This window comes from Squalius cephalus (genome assembly GCF_949319135.1).
Source record: "Squalius cephalus genome assembly, chromosome: 21".
NCBI classification, from domain to species: domain Eukaryota; kingdom Metazoa; phylum Chordata; class Actinopteri; order Cypriniformes; family Leuciscidae; genus Squalius; species Squalius cephalus.
In genome coordinates this window covers 3,644,377-3,665,658 of record NC_137142.1, presented here as the reverse complement: position 1 = coordinate 3,665,658, position 21,282 = coordinate 3,644,377, and the positions used below count along the sequence as shown (strand labels likewise).

The 21,282-nt window shown below is 40.1% G+C and overlaps 1 protein-coding gene across 1 annotated transcript in view; it reads left to right on the top strand.

The window, feature by feature from the left end:
* dst (dystonin) overlaps window positions 1-21,282 on the top strand; it is a 202,274-nt gene that overhangs the window by 99,515 nt on the left and 81,477 nt on the right. Inside the window, exons 26-42 of the mRNA XM_079855818.1 lie at window positions 50-204; window positions 1,107-1,233; window positions 1,325-1,508; window positions 2,727-2,884; window positions 2,977-3,155; window positions 4,028-4,166; window positions 4,250-4,443; window positions 4,711-4,873; window positions 4,961-5,044; window positions 5,585-5,692; window positions 5,783-5,881; window positions 6,356-9,547; window positions 11,207-13,257; window positions 13,706-13,841; window positions 15,744-15,832; window positions 15,989-16,097; window positions 16,702-21,255. Coding sequence (XP_079711944.1) covers window positions 50-204; window positions 1,107-1,233; window positions 1,325-1,508; window positions 2,727-2,884; window positions 2,977-3,155; window positions 4,028-4,166; window positions 4,250-4,443; window positions 4,711-4,873; window positions 4,961-5,044; window positions 5,585-5,692; window positions 5,783-5,881; window positions 6,356-9,547; window positions 11,207-13,257; window positions 13,706-13,841; window positions 15,744-15,832; window positions 15,989-16,097; window positions 16,702-21,255 — 11,721 coding nt within the window. The remainder of the gene's footprint in view (window positions 1-49; window positions 205-1,106; window positions 1,234-1,324; window positions 1,509-2,726; window positions 2,885-2,976; window positions 3,156-4,027; window positions 4,167-4,249; window positions 4,444-4,710; window positions 4,874-4,960; window positions 5,045-5,584; window positions 5,693-5,782; window positions 5,882-6,355; window positions 9,548-11,206; window positions 13,258-13,705; window positions 13,842-15,743; window positions 15,833-15,988; window positions 16,098-16,701; window positions 21,256-21,282) is intronic.

Here is a 21,282-nt window from a genome sequence, read left to right as displayed (position 1 = left end):
AATATGTGTGTGTATATATACTGTATATATCTGACCCGTCTCTCCTCAGATCACCATCGGCAAAGAAGATGAATGTGTTCTAGTGAGTAATTCTCACAGGGCGAAGTGGAAGGTGATCAGTCCATCTGGAAATGAGGCCATGGTCCCTTCGGTCTGCTTTAGTGTTCCTCCACCCAACAAGGAGGCCGTTGAAATGTCAAGCAGGTGAGGACATTCTGGGAGTTCATTTTATTTAGTTTGGGAAATGGAAGTAGTGACAAATCTTGTGTCTTGTCTTCTGTATTGTGACTTGCTTACGAGTGTAACAGATTATCGAAAAATAAAAATAAGGGTGACGACTTGGTTCTATGCATTGGTTGTTGATTGGTTGACGCAGATGTGGGCGTGGCACTCAAAAGCGCGGAGTTTAAGCGCACTCAGTGATTGGAGAATCCTGTCTGACGTTTATACTGGAAGATCCAATTATGACATTTTGATTAAACATTACAAGGTCATTTTTTTTTAATATGAACCATATGCACAGATTAATTGTTAACAATAAGACGTATAACATGCATTAGAAAACAGAGGGTGAATTTCATGCAAACTTTAGAGTGAAGCGTACCAATTTATGTTTAAATATGATACAATACAGTAATTGTTTAAACAAAGGAGGTCTCTTTAGGGCCTTTCGCACCGGAGGAACCTTTTCATAGTTTCTAGAAATATTGGCGGACGTTCCCGGATTTTGGCGTGTTCGCACCGCAGGAACTAGGAATTATTTTAGTTCTAGGAATTCCTTATGGAGGAACTAATTTAGCTTCTACTTCAGAGTCGGTCTAAACCAGCACTATAGGATCTACAGTGACGTTAGTGTTCGCTGATTGGCCGAACGCACGCGAAACACCAGCACCCGCCATTTTTAAAAAGCTGTGTTCCTACTGGCGTTGCGAATGCAACCAGGAAAATGTTCCTAATGAAGCCATTAGTTCTCAGGGAAACACCCTGGTGGCTTCTAGAACTAACCGGTGCAAAAGCCTATTATATTTGTCCTTTTATCATTCCCATTCAATGCTCACATTTAATATTAAATATTATACTTGGTTCTCTTTCTCTCACTCCACCAGGATTGAGCAGCTGTATCAGAATGTTCTGGCTCTGTGGCATCACTCTCACGTCAACATGAAGAGCGTCGTGTCCTGGCACTATCTGATGACTGACATCCGTGCCATCCGCAAGAGCACTGTTGCCTCGGTACAAACCTTCTGTCTGCGTGAGCCTTGAGACCACAGTTATGTTTTAAAACCTAGTGAACTTATAGTGCGATGTTCATTTTCCTCCCTAGATCAAGACTCTATTGCCAGGTGATCACGAGCAGGTGCTGGGCAGCCTGACGTCCCACTTCGAGGACTTCTTGAGGGACAGCGATGAATCCGATGTTTTCACCGTGGCTGATTGTGCCCAGCTGGAAAAGGAGGTTCTGGCTTGTAAGGAGTATTATGAGGAACTCCTCAAATCTGCAGAGAGAGGCAAGTTACTGCACACACACACACACACACACACACACACACACACACACACACACACACACACACACACACACACACACACACACGCCCATATACAGTCAAACCAAAAGTTATTCAGACACCAGATATAATTTTTGGTATTGTTTTACTAGTGTGTGCAGGACACTATAGTTCATTTATGTAAGTGAGAAGAGCAAAATAAAGTAAACTGTGACATATTACACCCAAACACTCTTCATACAGTGACTACCAGTAACATTTAGAAAAATTTGGGACCAAATATTATTCAGACACTTTGAGCTGAGCATGTTTTGCTGAAGTGTTTTTTCTTTAATTGCTAATGCTCTTTTTACACACAGACTGAACTAAATGAAGCATTGCTTGGTGATTGGTTGAGCTAAACTGGTATTATCTAATTGTGTAGTTAAATTTAACATCTGACAGATATTCAACATAATTCAGTTGTGAGACAGTCTAACAGAAGGATGGACAAAACCAGTCAAATATCAACTGATCTGATAACTCTGAGTTCTTGTCATATTTTATTACCATTTTCTAAACTATAGCGAATAAACTGTGATAATGTAAGAAATGTTGAAGGTGTCTGAATAAATTGTGGTTTGACTGTACAACAAAGGGACCAGAAGTCATGCATTTTCAGACAGTGGCCATATCAGGAAACCAGGGCAACAGGGACTGATAGTAATGAAATGCGGGGGTGTCTAGACTAGAGAATAGCTGGACTATACGTTTGAATTAGCAGTGACTGGTGCCACCAGACATTAAGCACGTGTTCTCCTGAGCCTATTAAGTAGAATGTTAATGCTATAAGGAATGATGTATTATCCATGCACAGATCTCCTCATCAACATTAGAAATTAGAGAGCAAGTGTTTGTGGGTATGCATTTAAATTTCAACAGACAGTTGAACTACAGTTTTGATAATTTGTAATGCATCTAAAACCATTATGTAATTACTGAGTGCACTTTAAATATTTCTGTTTTTGTTGCTCTTGTTGAGACGTTTCATAAGTTCACTATATCTACTGCCTGTAGTCTAATAATGCAGTCCTGAAATATGAGTTGTCTGTAAGATTTACATGCACTACATTTTAAATGCATTTTCTCAAAGAAACAGAAACAGGCAAACAAACTATCAATTATTGTATGGACATGATGTCTCACTGATGTAATGCATTGCCCTCTGGTGGTCAACAGAAGAACACGAGGAGTCTGTGTACAACCTCTTCATAACTGAGGTGCGTAACTTCCGCATGCGCGTGGAGGGTCATGAGGAACAGCTGATCAGGAAAATCCGTACTCCGCTAGACAGAGACGACCTGCAGGAGTGTCTTCTGCGCATCACCGAACAGGAGGTTTGATCTTCAGCTTCGTTTTTTGGATGTCCAGTGTAAAATCTGGATTAATTTCTGTAATACATCTGGCCTCTCCTTCTCACTCTTTCCAGAAAAAGAAGGTAGAGCTGGATAGGTTGAAGGAAGACCTGGAGACCCTGAGAGAGAAGTGTGAAGTTTTCCTCAGGCAAGCATCCGCCTCTCCATCCGTCCCCACGCTTTCCTCTGAGCTCAGCATCCTCACCCAGAGCACCAACCAGGTCTACTCCATGTGCTGCATCTACCTGGAGAAGTGAGTCTTTACTCAGTCCTCAAATGAGATGTGTTTAAAAGAGTAAAGATGAGTATTACTGATGTGACCTTTGCTTTCTTCAAAAAGATAGAAAAGGATCTTGCACATTTTTCAGTCCACATTTGACATGATTCCAAGATACAAGATCCTTCCAAAAAGAGTAAAAAAGCTCAATGCTTGAAATTCATTTGCTGCATATCCCAGACAAGGATTACATGCTGAGATTCTAGTAATCTCTAGCAAAAAATACCTAATATGCCCATTTTCTTGAGTCTTGATTTTGTTTTGGGCTCCATTAGAATAGGTTTTATACTTGAATGTTCAAAAAACACCTTATTTTTCTCATATTCTCCATTGTTGCGGCTCCTCTCTTCCCAGTCTGTCAGTAACGCTCTGTTTAGTTCCTGTCTCTATGAAGGCCCTCCTTCTGAAAAGCACACTGTGCTCTGATTGGTCGGCTGGAGCAGTGTGTTGTGATTGGTCGAGCGCTTCGAGTGTGTTTGGGAAATGTCGCGCCCCTTACCATAACCTCCAGTTTAACACACTATTAACTAACTCAACCAGGCCCCGCCCCTTTATTCTGCGTATGAGGAAATGAGGAATATGAGGAATATCGTGACGTGTTCGTTCCCGGAAGAAACTCGAGACTACAATGGTTTGAACTTCTGGGAGTTAAAAAATAGTGACACTGATATAGAGAATAACTCCCGCTGGAGGGACTTTGGAAACCTTTTTCAAGCTCAAACAGCAACATTACACACTAAGAAAGATGAACATGGAAAAAAGCATAATATGAACCCTTTAATCAGCTAGAAAGGGCTGCTTTATAATTTCTATCTTACTTATCTGACTTGATTATCTTTTACACTCAGGCTGAAGACAGTGAGCTTGGTGGTGAAACACAGTCAGAGTGCCGAAGCTCTGGTCAAACTTTATGAAGCCAAGTTGTGTGAGGAGGATACAATCAATGCTAATATCAAATCTATCGATGGTGTTGTGAGCACTCTCAAGGTAATAAACTCTCATTGTATCTTTGAAAATGCTGTCTCGATGATGGTTTAATCATGGAACATCTTTGACTTTGTGATTTTTAGCAATGGAGGTCTGAAATCGATGAAAGACGCGAGGTATTCCATGACTTGGAAGACGAGCTGCAAAAGGCACGAGTGGTCAGCGAGCGTATGTTCAAAACGCACAACGAGAGAGACTTTGATTTGGATTGGCACAAGGAGAAGGCCGACCAGCTCAAAGAACGATGGCAAAACATCCACTCTCAGATTGAAAACAGGTCATTAAGTTTAGGGATTATTGTGTTTTCATTTATTTATTACATATAAATGTATGCATTTGGCAGACACTTCTATCCAAAGTGATGCATTGCATGTAGGTTCTACATTTTATCTGGAATCAAACCATTACTTTGGCGTCACTAGCATCATGATCTACCATATGAGCTAGAGGAATGCATGTAGCTTAATGCATGTACATTGATTTTGATAATGCACAATTTATCTTGTTCATTATGGATGATGTATTTGTGTTTCTTTGTATTCAGGCTCCGAGACCTGGAAGGCATCAGCAAATCTCTTAAGTATTACAAAGACACATACAACAGCCTGGATGAATGGAGCAAAGAAATGGAAGCCAAGCAACTCAAGGCCCAAGAGAATCAACCTGAGGACAGCAAGGCGTTGGCCGAGTTCCTTAACCAGCAGAAAGTATGAAGAAAAAAAAACTCTTAGGTAAACTGTATATGTCCATCTAGTTTACTAGCATCAAACCCTAATAATTTGCTTTATTTCTAGGTTTTGGTTACAGAAATCGAGCAAAAACAGAGCAAAATTGAGGAGTGCCAGAAGTATTCAGAACATTATGCAGTTGGAGTGAAAGTAAGGCAAAGTTATTACTTTAAAATATTCTGACGTAGCAAAATATATGGTAACATGGTAATACAATTTTTTGTCTTCGGGTACTAAGGTATGCTGTCTCATGTGAATAATGGGTTGCACTTTATTTTACTGTACTTATACTTACATGTACTTACAGTGTACTTACCTAAGAAAGTAGAAAAGCAGTATAAGGTAACTACATGGTTAGGTTTAGGGGTAGGTTCAAGGTTAGTACCTAGTTATTACCCAGTTATTGTAATTACTATTATAAGTACATAGTATGTACATTTGGAACAGAACTGTAAAGTAAAGTGCTACCGAATATTGTAATCATGTAGTACCATGGTATTACCAGATGACACCAGTACTTTATCAAAGTACCATTATAGTAATTTTATGTGGAAATGGTATACCCTTAAATACTTCATCCCCTGGGAAACAATAAAATAAAAACAATTAAGCAGATAGCAAAGAAACTTTTATTTAAGTGTTGTTGTTTTTTTATTTATAGTGTTTTTTCCATCCTTGTTTGTCTTTAAGGACTATGAACTACAGTTGATGACTTATAGAGCCATGGTTGACTCTCAGCATAAATCCCCAGTGAAGAGGAGGAAGATGCAGAGTTCCTCTGATGTCATCCAACAGGAGGTACGGGATAAATATAACCTATTTTCATAGGCGTACACTGCTATTCTTTTGATTTTGTTTGAGTATGTATGTCTTTGTTTCCCTCCTCAGTTTATGGACCTTCGTACACGTTACACAGCCCTGGTTACTCTCATGACACAGTATGTGAAGTTTGCAGGTGAAACACTGAAGAGGGCGGAAGAGGATGAGGTAAGGCAATTGTTGGCTTTTTCTTGTCTTTCATGCTTCATCGAATAGAGTTGATTAGGATTAGCATTATAGCTGAAATGCTAATGTGTCCTTTCCTTTCCCTTTTTTTTTGTTGCTTTGTAGCAGCTTCATTGCATGTTATTTAGCAAGGCTTTGCTCCCAGCCATGTTCCATTAGAGCAATCACACACACCCAAACATGCTGCACACATATTTATTACACTCTTTCCTGCAATTCAAAATGTTGTTCGGTGCTTGGAAATATATTTTGATACAAAATAGCACATATTGCTGTATTTTGTATCATTGCTGTTGACCTTGTCTCTTGGGAAAGCATGTCCTGGAAAAATGCTGAAGAGTATATGCAAACACTTGGTGGTGGTGTTGGTTTTTCAACCTTTATTGGTAAGTGGGCAAGAACCGCCTGTTCTCTTCCAAGTGGTTGACTGGAAGATGACTGTATCTTTCATTACAGAGGAGGAAATCATTGGAAAATGCGGAGTACTTAAGCTGGACTGAGAGCATGGAGCTGCAGAAAGCTGCAAGTGAAGAGGAGATCACCAGGCTCCGGCGTCAGGTACTGGAACTCGAGGCATCACTGTCTAACAGGCAGCAGCAGCTGGACATCTTGGGAGCAGACCTTGAGATGCATAAAAAGTCAATTGAGGACTTGACCTTACAAAGGTCAAAGGCTGAGTATGAGGCCCAGAAATATCGTGTTGAACTAGAAGGTGTGATCAAAAGCAAAGGTTCCATCGAGCAAGAGCTGAATCGTGCTCGACAACAGGTTCAGCAGTCAGAGGCCAAACAGGCCTCCCTGGAAGAGAGCCTCCGCAACCTTAAAAAGAGCATAGAGGAAAGTACAGTAGCCCGTAAGAAGCTGGAAGATCATTTACGTCGCAAGGACAGTGATGTACAGGGCCTGGAGGAGCACAGTCGTACATTAGAGCGAGAACTGAGGGCTAAGGAAGGTGCAGAGGCAGAGCTCCTTAGCCAAGTGAGAATCATGGAAATGGATCTGGCACACAAGCCAGAAGTCAGAATGAAGCAAGGTGAATCCTTGATGGGTTTCTCCATAGAAGGTGCACAACTGTCCACTTTTACAACTGGTTCTTCGATAATCCATTCTGAATCTGAGGCAGATGTCCTGCAACGCAAAATGGAAGAGCTCATTATGGGCAAGAAACGAGCTGAGACTGAGATCAAGACCTTGAAGTCTGAATTAAACTCATTCATTGTCCACAAAACTGTGGCTGAGGAGAAAGCCCAACGTTTCAAAGAGCTATTAGATGAGGCAAACAACAGGCTGAAGAAGCTTCAAGTGGAAATGGATGCAGATAGGTCCAACATGAGACAGAAAGCAGAAGAATTAAGACAAGAATCTTCTGAATTAAAAAAGTCTGTCTATGTGTATCAAGAACAAATCAAGTCTCTCCAAAGGGACAAATCGGCTCTTGAGCAGAGAGTGCTGTTTCAGAAGACAGAGGTTGATGGCATAAAGGACCAGCTCAAGGTCAACCAAGGGAAACTTCTACAGCAGTCCTCCTTGGAACAGGAGAGCGCTCATAAATTTAGGTGCATGGAAGATGAGTTGTCTTCCAAACAGACTGAAGTAGAGCATATGACATTCAAGGTCAATGAACTTAATAGAAAGAGTCAGTTATTGGAAAGTGATACCCGACATCTTAAGGTAAGTATTGAGTCAATCCAGCAAGACAAATCACATGCTGACCAAAAGATTAAAACCCTGAAAGGTGAGGCAGAGGTTTTGAAGGAGCAACTGCAGAGAGCCAAAGAAGAGATCAATCTGAAGACAAGAACAGAGAAGGAAGCTCAACTCAAAATCAAAAACCTTGAATTAGAGCTTCAAAAAAGTTCCTTGCATGTGACGCAGCTTACTAAGAAAGTAGAAGAACTCAAGAAGATTAACATGGACACTGAGCGTTCCATTAAAAATGTGAAAGCAGAACTCGATAGAGCATCCATTGAGATTGACAGTAAGGAACAGCAAATTAATATACTCAGATCCCAGACAGAAAGTGCAAAATCTCAGGTAAAAATATTTGAAGAGGAACTTCTGAATAAAACACAGGTATCTCATGAGCTTCAAATCAAACTTAAAGATTACAACGAAGAAGCCAAAAAGACATCCGAGCTACAGCAGAAGATCAAGTCTCTCACATTGACCATCACCAACTATGAAAAAGAGATTTCAAATCTCAAAGCAGAGCTGAGTTCCATAACCACTGAGAGGAATCTGGCTAATCAGAAGGTTCAGGAACATAAAGTCGAGATCAATAACCTAAACATGGCATTGAAAAAATCCATAGGAGAATCTCAAAGGGAGTCATCCGAAGGTAAGAAGAGCATGACAAAGGTGCGAGAACTTGAAAATGAGCTTTTGAAATGTAAGCAGACAATTAGCAGGATTAGTGGAAGTTCAGAAAAAGCCACAGAAAGCCTGAAACTGGACATTTCATCTCTTCAGAGGGATAAGCAAACCGCTGACCAGAAGTTACAGGTTTTAAAATGTGAATTTGATAATCTTAGTACCACTCTAAAAAGAACAAAAGATGAGCTAAAGCGGGTGACTGAAGAAAACAGGTTAAGCCAGTCCAAACTCAAAGAATTTGAGGCTGAACTCCAAAGGAAAAGTTCTGTTTTGCGAGAAATGAGCTCAAGTGCAGATAAATCTGTACTGAATTTAAAACAAGAGCTAGTCACTTTTCAAAAGGATAGGAATGCTGCAGAAGACAAAATTACAAGTTTATCTCTCCAAACATCAGAACTGAAGCAGAAGTTGAGACAAACCCATGAAGAGCTTAAGCAGAAGCAAAATCAAACAGCAGCTGCTGAGTTGAGGTCACAAAAGCTTGGCGAACAATTGGACAACTGTAAAAAGATGCTTGATGATCTCAAAGGTAAACTCGACTTACAAAAGAAAGGCTATGAGACTCAACTGAAGATGGTGCAGGCTGAAATGGAGCAAAAGCTTTCGCTGCAAGAATCACGCTTAAAATTGGAGCATGAGAGGAAATCAACGGAGCACTCGCATACTGTGGAAACTGCAGAGAGAGACAACAAGCACCTGTCTCAAGAAGTGGAGAAGCTGAAGGCATTAATTGCTAATGCAACAAAAGCCAAACAAGAGGCTGAACAACAGCTCTGCAATGTACGCACACATTTGGACGAATCTGACAGACAGAGGGGAATTCTTGACCTGGAACTTCTCAAAGCAAAATCAAAGATTTCTGAGTTGGAAACTGAAAAAATCAGGGTAAAATCTAGCATTTTTCAACTTGACAATATTCACAAAGACAGCTCAAACGAGATATCAAGGTTAAAGCAAATGTTGGCAGAGTCTGAGCAGAAATTGAACATCTCGGAAAGGGAAGGGAAATCTCTTAAAGAACAGATCGTCTCATACATCAATGACATGAAGTCTCTACAGGAGAAGAATCTGAAGCTTGAGGTAGCGGTCAATTCTGAGCAGAAGCATCTAAAAGAATTGGAGGCACTTGGACAGGCCAGTCATCAGTGTGCCAAAGACGAAGAGCTAGCAAAGCTGAAGACTGAACTTCAGCTGACTCAGAAAATTGTTGCGTCGTACGAAGAAGCGAAACAGAACCTGGAGGAGGAACTAAAGAAAATGAAAATGAGCTCTGAGGTACGACTTCAGGTGCATTCGCAGTTTTGTAAAACTTTCATTAAAAGGTGAAGTGTGTAATTTCTTTGTGTTTTAACAATGTGCAGATATAACTATAAGTAAAGGTACTTTCACACTTGGTTCCATTGCTTAGTCAGTTGCTCCTTCTGTATTATATTCACACTTATATTTTGTGGGTCAGATCCTCAGTACGCTTGCATCAACAAAGTGTCAGTTGTTTACCCTTGTTGTTAGGTAACAACAATGCGGGACAAGGCAGCAAAATAGATAGTTTTACTCACCTCACATTTAGGCCCTGTTTACACTAGTGTGTTACCGTTTTAACATGGCATTTTGAAAATTAAAACGATCCTCGTCCATACTGACATTTCCACTGCTTTTCAGAAAAGAATCTCGGCCCACACTACACAACCGAAAATGTATGTCACATGACCATTCATGCACACTGGACATGCACGTACAAGTGTAAGCAGTTACCGATTGTTGCTGATTACTCTAATAATAGCTTGCCTCTTGCACATGTAGGCAGCTGCAGTATTATAAAGTGCAGAGTTTAACTGCACAATGGCTGCTAAAAAGGACAAAAGTCAGCAAAGCTTGAAATTCTGTCTCCATGTTATTGTTTACACAGTCGTCGAGCCTGGTCTGTTACAGGGTCTGTTATTGTCGTGTTCCAGTAGTGTAATGGTGATAGGAGCTTGATGAATCAGGGAAGGATGTGCAATGATCCACGAGACCCAGTTAGGGAGTGAATGTGGGCAGCCACGCCTTCGTATTCAAATGTCTCCATTTCGGTCTGTCTACACTGAAACTCAACCCCAGAGTTTTTAAACTAAACCGGGGTCTTCAGTGTTTCCAAACGTCTCAGTTTTCGAGGGTCGAACTAGTGTAAACAGGGCCTTATACTTTGGTCTATCTCTTGGCTTAGATCTCTGCTTGCAGTGCATCAATTCTACTTGTCAAGAAAGTGAGCGAGCACACACTGACACAATTCAACCAATCATACATCATCAATAGCAGATCCCTTCAACGATTTAGGACAATCGCATTCATATCAGCAGCAAATCGTACCGGAGTACCCCAAACCACCTTTTTAGGTGGACTCAGTCATGGTTTACAGGTGTGCATCCGAGTTCTAAAAAACAGTGTTCACATTATCCAAATTAACTAAATTCTGACATCAAGTGTGCACCAAAAGTTTGAAAGCACCATAGGTCATTTGATGGTTGACCTCCCTGCTTTTCCCCAGAATTTGTTGTTGCTGTGATCACTGTAAATTCTATTAATTTCAAATCTGTTCACCAGCTATATACCCCAGACAGTAATAGTCCTCACTTTTGTGAATAAAAGCAGTAGAAGATGGGGTAGAGAGGAAGCTATATATTGCAGTTCTAATAGTGCAGAAATCACACACTTCACCTTAACTCTTATCTAAATATTTATGAATATGTGAATATATAAATGTAATGTAATATATCATTAAATATATTTATTACAAAATGTAATATATATAAGTGTACAGTACGGTTTCAGCATCATAGAGTCTGGATTTCAATTTAGGACGAGTTTCATATTTGTCAAGATCTGAGAATATAGTAGATAGGATGTTACATCTAAACTTAGTTTGCTCTAATTGCATAAATGATCTCATGCTTGCAGATAGCAACACTGGAAAAGGAAAAAGTGCTGGAGGAGCTACAAAAGGTCAAGCAAACAAAAATGCAAGTAATCAACGAGGGAACTCTGGAATATGCTACCAAGAAAACAGAAAATTCGGTTCCACTCCAGAATTCAAATGCATTTGAAATACACACAAATCAAGTGATGGTTGGTAACGGTCAGAGTGACATCACTGATCCTATACTCAGGAAAAGCTCGATTGATAAAGGCAGGTCTGGTAAAAGCCAGACTGTTACATTCAATATCAATGATTCTGAGTCCTCCATCGATCTTGCTTCTGACTCGCCTATGGCAAGAAAATCGAAAGGGCTAAAATTGGAGTCGTCTTCCCATAAAATTCAAGGTCTCAGAGGACGGATAAGTATTAAAAAGTTAATAAAAACGAATATAATTACTCAGGAAATTGCACTCAAGTTGCAAACAGGCCTCATCACTATGGAGGAGATAGAAGCCTCACTTGCTCAATTTGTTGGTAAACCGTCCTCAATTGCAGGTGTTTATATGGAGTCTAGCAAGAAAAAGCTGTCCTTCCTCGATGCTGTTGCAGGAGGATTAATATCTAAAACATATGCCATTGAGTTTTTGGAAGCGCAAGCTGCCACAGGATACATTATTGATCCTATGACAGGTGAAGGTTACTCTCCTTCAGATGCTTTTGAGAAAGGTATCATTACTGAGGATCTCAAAGACAAAATAAGTGATGCTTACAAGGCAGTCAGTGGCTATACTCATGCTGGGAAGATTCTATCAGTGTTTCAGGCTATGGAGGAGAGAATTCTAGATAGACATAGAGGGAAAGCGATAATGGAAACTCAAATCGCTACTGGAGGTTTGATTCATCCATTGATTGGAATTAGAGTACCCATGGATTGTGCACTAGAGCAGGGGCTCATAAATCAAACCACCCTTCAAAGTCTCTATGATCCAGTCAGTAACCCAAAAGATTTTCACTATCCAGAAACAGGGCAGAAGGCATACTACAGCGAACTGCTCCGAATCTGTGTATATGATGTCAATGGTGGAGTGTATCTTCTTCCTTTTGGTGACCAACATCTATTCACCCTTTCACCTTCCAGCAAACACAGAATATCGGTCATCAACACTTCTAATGGTGCGAAAATGTCAGCCTATGAAGCATATAAGGCCGGGCACATTGACAAGAGAACTTACCTGTTTCTCTCACGACAAGAGAGCGAATGGCAAGAGATAACAATCATGGACTCAAGTAGGAATCTTTTACACATTCTAACAGACCATAAGACTGGGCGGCAGCTTTGCATTGAAAATGCTCTTAGTCTGAAAATTCTCCAAATGGAAGAGCTCAATAGCTACCGGAGTGGTCAGCTCAGCATTTCAGAGTTTGCTGATCTTTTGATTTCCAGAAGAGTTGTCTTTAAAGTTTTAAACGGTCCTGTTGCAGGACTCTGGGATGTTTCTTTGAAGAAACGACTCCCGGTTTTCAAAGGGCACCAGCAGAACCTTGTGGACCGACTCACCGCATTGAGGTTGCTAGAAGCCCAGGCTTGCACTGGAGGCATCTGTGATCCAGCATCTGGTGAAAGGGTTCTGATTACAGAGGCACAACATCGAGGACTCTTGGATGAAGGTTTTGCCAGACAGATCCAGCAATGTGAGCAAGCATACTATGGTATCATTCACCCTCAAAATGGAAAGACTTTGACTGTGGCTCAGGCAATGCAAGAGAACCTTTTCCCAAAGGATGTTGCAGCGAGGTGTCTTGAGTTTCAACTGGCAACAGGTGGGCTCATAAACCCAGAGAGCCAAGAGAGAGTCTCAGTGGAGGATGGCATACAGAATTGCTTGATCGACAAAGCAACTGCTGCACATCTTCAACACGACAATTCGCATTTGAAATGTATCACTTGCCCCAAAACCAAGCGAAAATTGTCTTTCAAGGAAGCTCTAGAAAAGAGTGTTTTTGACAGCCACACTGGGTTTGTCCTTCTTGAAGTAACAAAGCCCCATAGTACTGGCAATACTTCATCTTTCCAATACTTCTGGACCTATCGGCACTTCTGATGTGCTACTCGACTTCTAAAATCAGGCCATTTTTTGGTGAATGGCAGAAAAAGTAATTGGCATAGCTAGTATATTAGCAACCCTTTGTGGTGGAGCATTAACTAATATAGAAGAATATACATTTTTATCCTGAAAAGAGCATAATGGTCAAAATGGTGAAAATGGGATTCTTTAAAATATGGGATTTTTTTTCTACTGTAAGATATTGTTTAAAAATGTCTCATATCTTATGTGATCCATTTTTTCTCTCTCTTTTTGATGGCATTTTTAATTTATTGCCAAGAATGCTTCCATGTAAAATGGCTGGGAGCTAAATAGACCTGCTCATTCCTTTCTGTACAGTATATTGTATTCAAACACTGATTTTTTTGCGCTAATAATGAATGTTCTAAATTGTTTTCTAATCCACCCTACAATTTCTTTCCAATAATTTTAGAGGTCTGTTGAGGATGAGAAGAAAGAACATGGCGATAAAGTTAACAAGTTATTGTCCAGTATGAAAACGAATCTGAACAAAGATGGAAAAGCTCAAAGTGATGGTAAACCCAGCACTGAGAGCACTAGTAAACCCCAGGTAAACAAGTCAAACTATCCCATTGTTTTTTCATCGTTTTTAACAGGTCTATCTGTAGCTGTTTTAATGTCAGCATCTTGTCAACATTATAGGGAACTGAATTTTTTGACATTTCCAAACTTTGCTAATATGTCCAAAACATCACAACACAATTACATTGTTGTTTTTCTGAATAAAGATTATTGTTTTGTATCTCTTCATATGTTTGTTGTTCACATACTTGTTGCTTGCTTTTATTATCCACCCACATTTCACATAGAATATTTACCCATAATGTATCTACCCTTTCATTTCAAATTGTGATTTAAATAATCACCATAATCACCATTTTGTTATATTACATCTGGACCAGCCATGAGGTCAATAATAATCCAATGAAAATGTATCCATAAGCTCCATCATCCACATTAACATACTGTGCATGTACAGTGTGATAAACTGTACAAATTACACTGGGGCTTAAATCACAGCATGATATGGTGGTTATAGAATTCCCTGCACTACTGACGTTGCTATATCTCTACACTTCATCAAACACAATCTTGCACACCACTCATTTTGGAGTGCTTCCTGGTTGTCAGAGCCAAGTAATTTAGGTGGTAAATGACGTGCTGTTGATTGACCAAGAGCAGAGAACAATTTACCTGCCATTTAAAATAAATTGTTTGCCAAGTTAGAAAGTTGTGTTAAAATGACCATTCATCCACCTACAATGTCACATCCCTGATGAAAGACTATATACTTCTCCAAACAAAAGATTGATTACTCAACCTTGATGTTTATATAAACATGGCAAAATCTCTTTAAAAATACAGTGGGATCCAAAAGTCTGAGACCAATTGTGAAAATTCCTGTATTTCGCATTTTCTGGTAACCCCCCAGTATTAAATAATTACACATTTCAGAATCTGTATTTGCTTTAATAACAGCATGCACACAAGCTGACATGGACTCCACAGGTTTGTGTAAAATGCGTTGCTCATGATATCCAGCTGTCACGTTCAGTTTAGTTTTGTTCATGGACTTTCAGTATGTTTTCATCTGTCACATGTTTCTTTGTTCAGTTTCCCTACTCGTCCATCTCATTGGTTATCATCAATATTAGTTCATGTGCGTCAGCTGTGTTTAGTAATTATCCTCGTTGTGTTCATTACTTAAGTTGTTCCTTCTCCTGCACTCCTTGTCTGGTCACTGTAATACCTATACTGTTGTGTTAACGTGAGTTTCACGTGATTCTAATTATTAAAGTGTTGTTTGGATTTCATCTTTTGAGTCTTCAGCCTGTTCCTGAGAATACCACACTGTTACACCAGCATGATTTATGAATGTTATTAAGAGAATTTTGTGCTTCAGTAGGAGCAACACATTTTATACAAAGCACACATGGTCAGTATCACAATATCTATAAACGATTACATTTACATTTACCATATGCTTCTATCCGTGAAGTGTGCATGTTCTCCCTGTGTTTGCATGGGTTTCATGCTCCGATTTCCCCCACAATCCATGCACCATAGGTGAACTGGAGACACTAAATTGTCAGTAGGTGTGTGTGGGATAGGCTGAGGCATCCTACAGAGGATAAAAGAATGAATAGATGGAAATTATATCTTTTTTAACATGTTCAAAATCCCGAAAAGTTTATTTACTGTGTTAATTTAGATTTTGAATCCCAAGTTTTCAGTGTGGTCTCAAACTTTTGAACCCCATTATAATATTAAATCATGGAACTCTAATAGTGGCATATCCTCACTTTTTCTGCAAATTATACGGCTAGAGGTTGCTTAAAAAACATTAATCTGATTTCAGATGTTTGAATAGCCTACAGTAGATGTTGGATGAAGTGGCTTTCAAAGTGCAACAAATCTAATGCATACTGTGTATTATCATGTTATATTATAGATGTCATTGGAGGAGATGGTGACAAAGAAGGAACAAATTGGAGAAGCATTGAAAACGACCCAGCTGATGCTGACCAAACACAGTGACAAGTATGTTATAATGTCGACAGGTCTTCACTGAGAATGCATTGTGGCTTCCAATAGCATTGTTTATTTGCATGCACTTGTTTGTCTTGTTTAACTTATTTTCTCATTTTCATGTGCTTTCACAAAAGGATTTTTTTGTAAAATGTTTTCTTTTCCTAGAATGACAGAAGAAGAAAAGCAAGCGGCAAAAGAGCAGCTAAAATCTCTTCATCAGGCCTACAACGAGCTCTCGCAACAGTGTGCAGATGCAACTTCTTCAGCTGATCAGGTGAGATACTCTGCCAGTTGGTGGTTATACAGTATATGGTGATTATTGTGTGCAAAGTGTAAACACTCTCTCCTACTGCATGACTAACATTTGTTTTCACAGCTTGAAATATGTAGCATGGTAAGACAGTTTCCAAAATCCTTAGCCTCTCTAACTTTTTAATGCCACTACTGCAAAGATGGCAAAAATTTTTTTTTTTTTTTGTGTGTGTGTGTTTTAAAACTTCATGGTAAACTGAGTATGCTGTAAACATACCTTGCATGTCAGCCAGTCTCACTCTTTCTTCACAGCAGGATATTCTTTTCCGTCTACATGAGGTTCACCACACTGCACATAATAACATAATGCTCTGCGTGTTTTCTCTAACTGTGTTGTTCTACAAAATACTGAGAGTTCTGTTCACAGATGCATGTAAGCTTTTATTGCGTCCCATTTCTCTTTCTGATGACTTGCACTGTTGCACATGAGCTAGTACAATCCATAGACTTGACTGATGGGTGAGTATGTTTGATGGTATTTATAACAAATATTGTTATCAAAATTATTAATGATTATGTTTGAACATACTTTCAGAAACATCTTGATTTCTTTTATCTCTTTCCAGGCACTGCAGGTCATTCAAGGGATTCTGGATGTTGAAAGTGGAGCTGTCATGTCTGTGTGTTGCTCAGTGAACAATGGCCTCATTGACCAGAACACAGGACTTGGTCTTCTAGAGGCTCAACTTATTACAAATGGACTCATTTGGCCTGAACAGCACTTGTGTATGGACTTGGAGGATGCATTCAAGAACAAACTTGTGGATGACACAATGTTCAAGCAACTGCAAGACTTGAATAAAGCTAAAAAATGTGTTCAGGATCCCCAGTTTGCTTTAGAACCATTGCCAGTTATAGCAGCCCTGGAAAATGGGGCTATATCTGTGCAAACAGCTATAAAGATCATTGAAATCCAGCTAGCGACTGGAGGGTTAAGATACACCGGTGATATCCTACATCTGGAAAGGGCTTTTCAACTTGGCCTGATACCCGACTCACTCTTTATCCAGATGTCAGAGAGAAAGGACACTTGGAAGGACTTGATTGACCCCAACACTGCAGAAAAAGTCACACTCAGTCAGCTTGTGCAGAGGAGCTTGATTCACGAGCCGACAAGACTTCGCCTGCTTCCAGTGAAATGTGGAAAAGATGGAACTATATCCCCGACATCTGGGAGAGAGATTAATGTTATGAAAGCTTTGCACGAGGGCGTCATTGATAGAGAGACCATGCTTCGGTTGCTGAGCACCCAGTTGTTTGCAGGAGGCATAGTTGAGCCCAACACCGGCCAAAAGCTGACTGTTGAGGAGGCCTTATCTGAGGGTCTGATTGATCAGGACACTGCGAGCGAGATATTGAGCCATCAGGCCCAAAATGGTGGCATTGTTAATCCTTGCAATGGGGTGAGACTTACAGTCGACGAGGCTGTCCAGTGTGACTTAATAAGCTCTAGCAGTGCATTGTTAGTTCTGGAGAGACAGAAAGCATTTATGGGTCTCCTTTGGCCTAACGCTGGTGAAATCCTCTCTTTCTCCACCTCTCTTCAGCAAAATATAATCACAGACAAACTTGCATCTGAACTGCTGCATAACCGGCAGAACATAACAGCCTTGTACATACCTGAAACCTCTGAGGTAGTTGATGTTGACTCTGCAGTGGAGAATAACTTGATTGAGACATTTACAAAAGAGTTGTTGAAGACAATAGAAATCCCAGATGTTTTTCCTGATATAGATGAACTGAATAACAGGTTTTCATCATGGCTGGTAATGCGGGAGCTGCAAATGGAAGGATCTTGTACATCCGGTGTAGAAATTAATGACGAAAACAGCACAGATGCACCATCTCTCTCTGAGATGAAACAGTTATTTGTTTCCTACCTTATGATGAATAGCTATATGGATCCAAAGTCAGGCCAAAGGCTGTTGGTCTTTGATTGCCAGTTAAATAAAATGGCTAAATTACTTTTTGAAGTATCAGAATCAGAATGTGCAGATGACATTAGCGGCCTTCGTATGAATAATATTTCGGAAGATTTGCATGAGTCTCCACTGAACAGCAGCGTTCCTAACACTGACGATGACTGTCTGGATGCTGAATATGATGTGCTGGGAGAATTGCAGATTTGTGAATCTTTGGAAAGCACAGAAGAAGAAGAACATGAAGCAGTGAATGTGAAAGCAATACACAATTACATAGAACCTACTTTACCTTTTGAATCTGATGTAAACACCTTAGCAACAGATCAGAAGTGTGATATTTGCCTAGGAAGTAATGAACATGTGACTGTAATTGAAATGAACAAACTGCCCGAGGTTTCTACATGTTCATGCACAGACAAGTGCCAAGCAGACAAAAGCGACATGTCAAAAACAATGGAGTTATCACAAACAGCCTTTTCTATAGCAGCAACTGCCACAAGTTTGTGCTCGATAGTAGCGAATCCTGAATGTGATGATGCCGTTAAAGGCCAAGAAAAACAATCGAAAGCCAGTGAAACAACCAACTATACAGATATACCCTCTGAATTCCCACATACAGAGGATGTGTGGGATGACAAAGTTGAGAGAGATTATGCCATACATCTTCTTAGGGCACAAGTAGAGGAAGGTGGGATTTTAGATGTCACCTCTGGAAAACGGTATGACCTTGAAGGTGCTCTCGATAAAGGCCTTATCGATGAAGAGACTGTCTTAGAAGTACTTGCATTGCAGCTTCAAGGGGATGGTTTGAAAGATAACGAAAGTGCTACATTGTCAGGTTTGAACACTTCTGTCAACAAAGGCTGCATCTCAAGTAAGGTAGCACTACAGATCATGGAAAAGCAGAAACTTTTTGGTGGTTTCTATGATACAGCAATTGAAAAAACCATTAGCGTTTGTGATGCCTTAGAGACGGGTCTGATTACTGATGATATTAGCAGAAGTGTTCTCGGTTCAGAGGCGATCAGCAAGGCCATCATTGATCCAGAGGCAAAGTGTGTGCTCAGTGTAAATGATGCCCTCCAGTCGGGAATGTTGGATGATGAAGAGGCTGAGAGAATGCGACATTCACAGCAGGGCAAAAGGCTAGACATTATGGCGCTTGACTCAGCAAAAAGAGGTCAAATAAGCTCAAGATCAGATGAAGCCACGCAGGTATCTACAGATATATCAGGTGTGAGCAGTAGTCAGGATCTTCTGTTACCCACCATTTGTGACGTTCCATCTAAAGCTATTTCTACAAAAGATAATGTGTATGATGATGTATCTGAGACTCTTGGAATAGGGGAGGATTGTGATGTACAATGTGGCAATTTCAAGACTATGGATTCTAACAATGAGATGAGCACTACAGATGAAAGAAAAAGCATTTTCACTTTGGAAGGAAATGAATCAAAAAGGCCAAATAACAATGTTGACACTTTTGTTGTTGATGTTTCTTGTGAAACTGGAAGTCCTTCATCGCGTGTCAGGGAGGGGGCACATCTTGAGACTATAGCAAGTCAAGTTGTTAGCCCTGTACAGAGTGAATCTTGGATATCATGTTCATCACAAAGTAATGTCTGCTCTGATGAAAGAAAATCAGAGAGTGTACTTAATCATGACCAGGAATTCAAAATGTCTGATGTGGAGTCTGCAATAACAAACGCATATTTCGACAAGGGGCTCTCTGAGAGCTTGAGCACTTTGCTACCAATGGTAAAAGATGTTGCACAAGATAAAATACTTGCAGAAGCACAGCCAACCTCGTCTTTATGTGGAGCAAGTGTCCCGTCTCCAATGGAGACTGCAACAGAGGTGAATTTAAGTACTGATGGTCACCGCATACTAGCTCAAAATTTTCTGAATGAGAAAGAGGAAATATCATTTCAGACCAAAGCATCATATGAAGCTAAATACTCCAATAATATAAATGGGAATCCAGATCATGAGCATTCTGATGAGGATCCAGGAGCGTTTTGCACAGAGAACAGAGTAAATGTGTCGGTTAGTTATGAGGACATGTCAGAAATGTTTAGAAATGCACCAATAACAACACCTGAGCCGAGAGTGATCTGTACAGAAAGCAGTATTGACTATAATGTAGAACAGAATGGTGACATTGAAAACTCTATAGGTTTCAAAGGATCAGAGAACACACTTCAACTCAACTTGAAGGATTTAGCTGGATCAACAGTAAATTCCAAGCCATTGCCTCTTGAAATTACTATTAACTCTAGTCAAGATGATTCAAGCGGAAGTACGCATAACATACAACACTCAAGTGAGCAAAGCAATTTTTGTTATGAAGTAGCCTCAAAGGACACTGCAATAGCCAGATCAGCTGATTCCGACTTTACAAGTGACAATGATAAACATGTAAAAGACTTGGTAGAAACTTTTGAGTCAACTTCAGGTCATTGTTCAGAAGAGATGTTCACAGAATCCAGTGAATTGCAGACTGACCCCCAAAATCCAAGTCCTTCTGTCAGAGTCATGCTTGATCAGAATAGTGAGGGAAAGGCAGGCATCTTCAAACAGTCTCAGGGTAGAGATACAGTAGTTGCTGAAGCTGCACTCGAAGATAACCTTCATTTACCTCAAATGGCAAGGGCCAATGATGAAAGTGCTCCAAAATCAATGGGAAGCTGTGATTTTTTAAACGAGTTTATCCAAATGAAGATGGGTGGAGCATGTGTGGACGAAACTCAAAAACAAAAATGCCAAGCCATTAATAGCATTATTGAAAATTTTCAGCACCCCTCTGGATCCTTTCCAGCCAATCATCCTAGCTCAAATGAGAGAATCAGGGATCCAGATATCCTCCTGGATTTGAAAACACATGAAGGACTTGATCCGAGAGAAGTTCAGAATTGTCCAGAGAGTAATGATGGATCAAAGTGTCAGACTGATAAACTGGATATGATTCAGGGGATCTCCACAAGTAGAGATCAGGGAATGCTTGAGTATGTGGGTGGAGAGCTTAGCAGTCTTTTGGGAGGCACTGTCCTTAGAGATGAAAGCATGGATGCTAAAAACAAGATCTCAGCCACAGATGATACTGCTGCAGATGATGTCTTTCAGTCAACCAACTCTAACTACCAGGTCTCTGTGGCAGATGGTCCAAACCTAAGGCAGACAGAAGAAGTTAAACCGAGAGTGAGTATTGCTACTACTCTCAGCTGA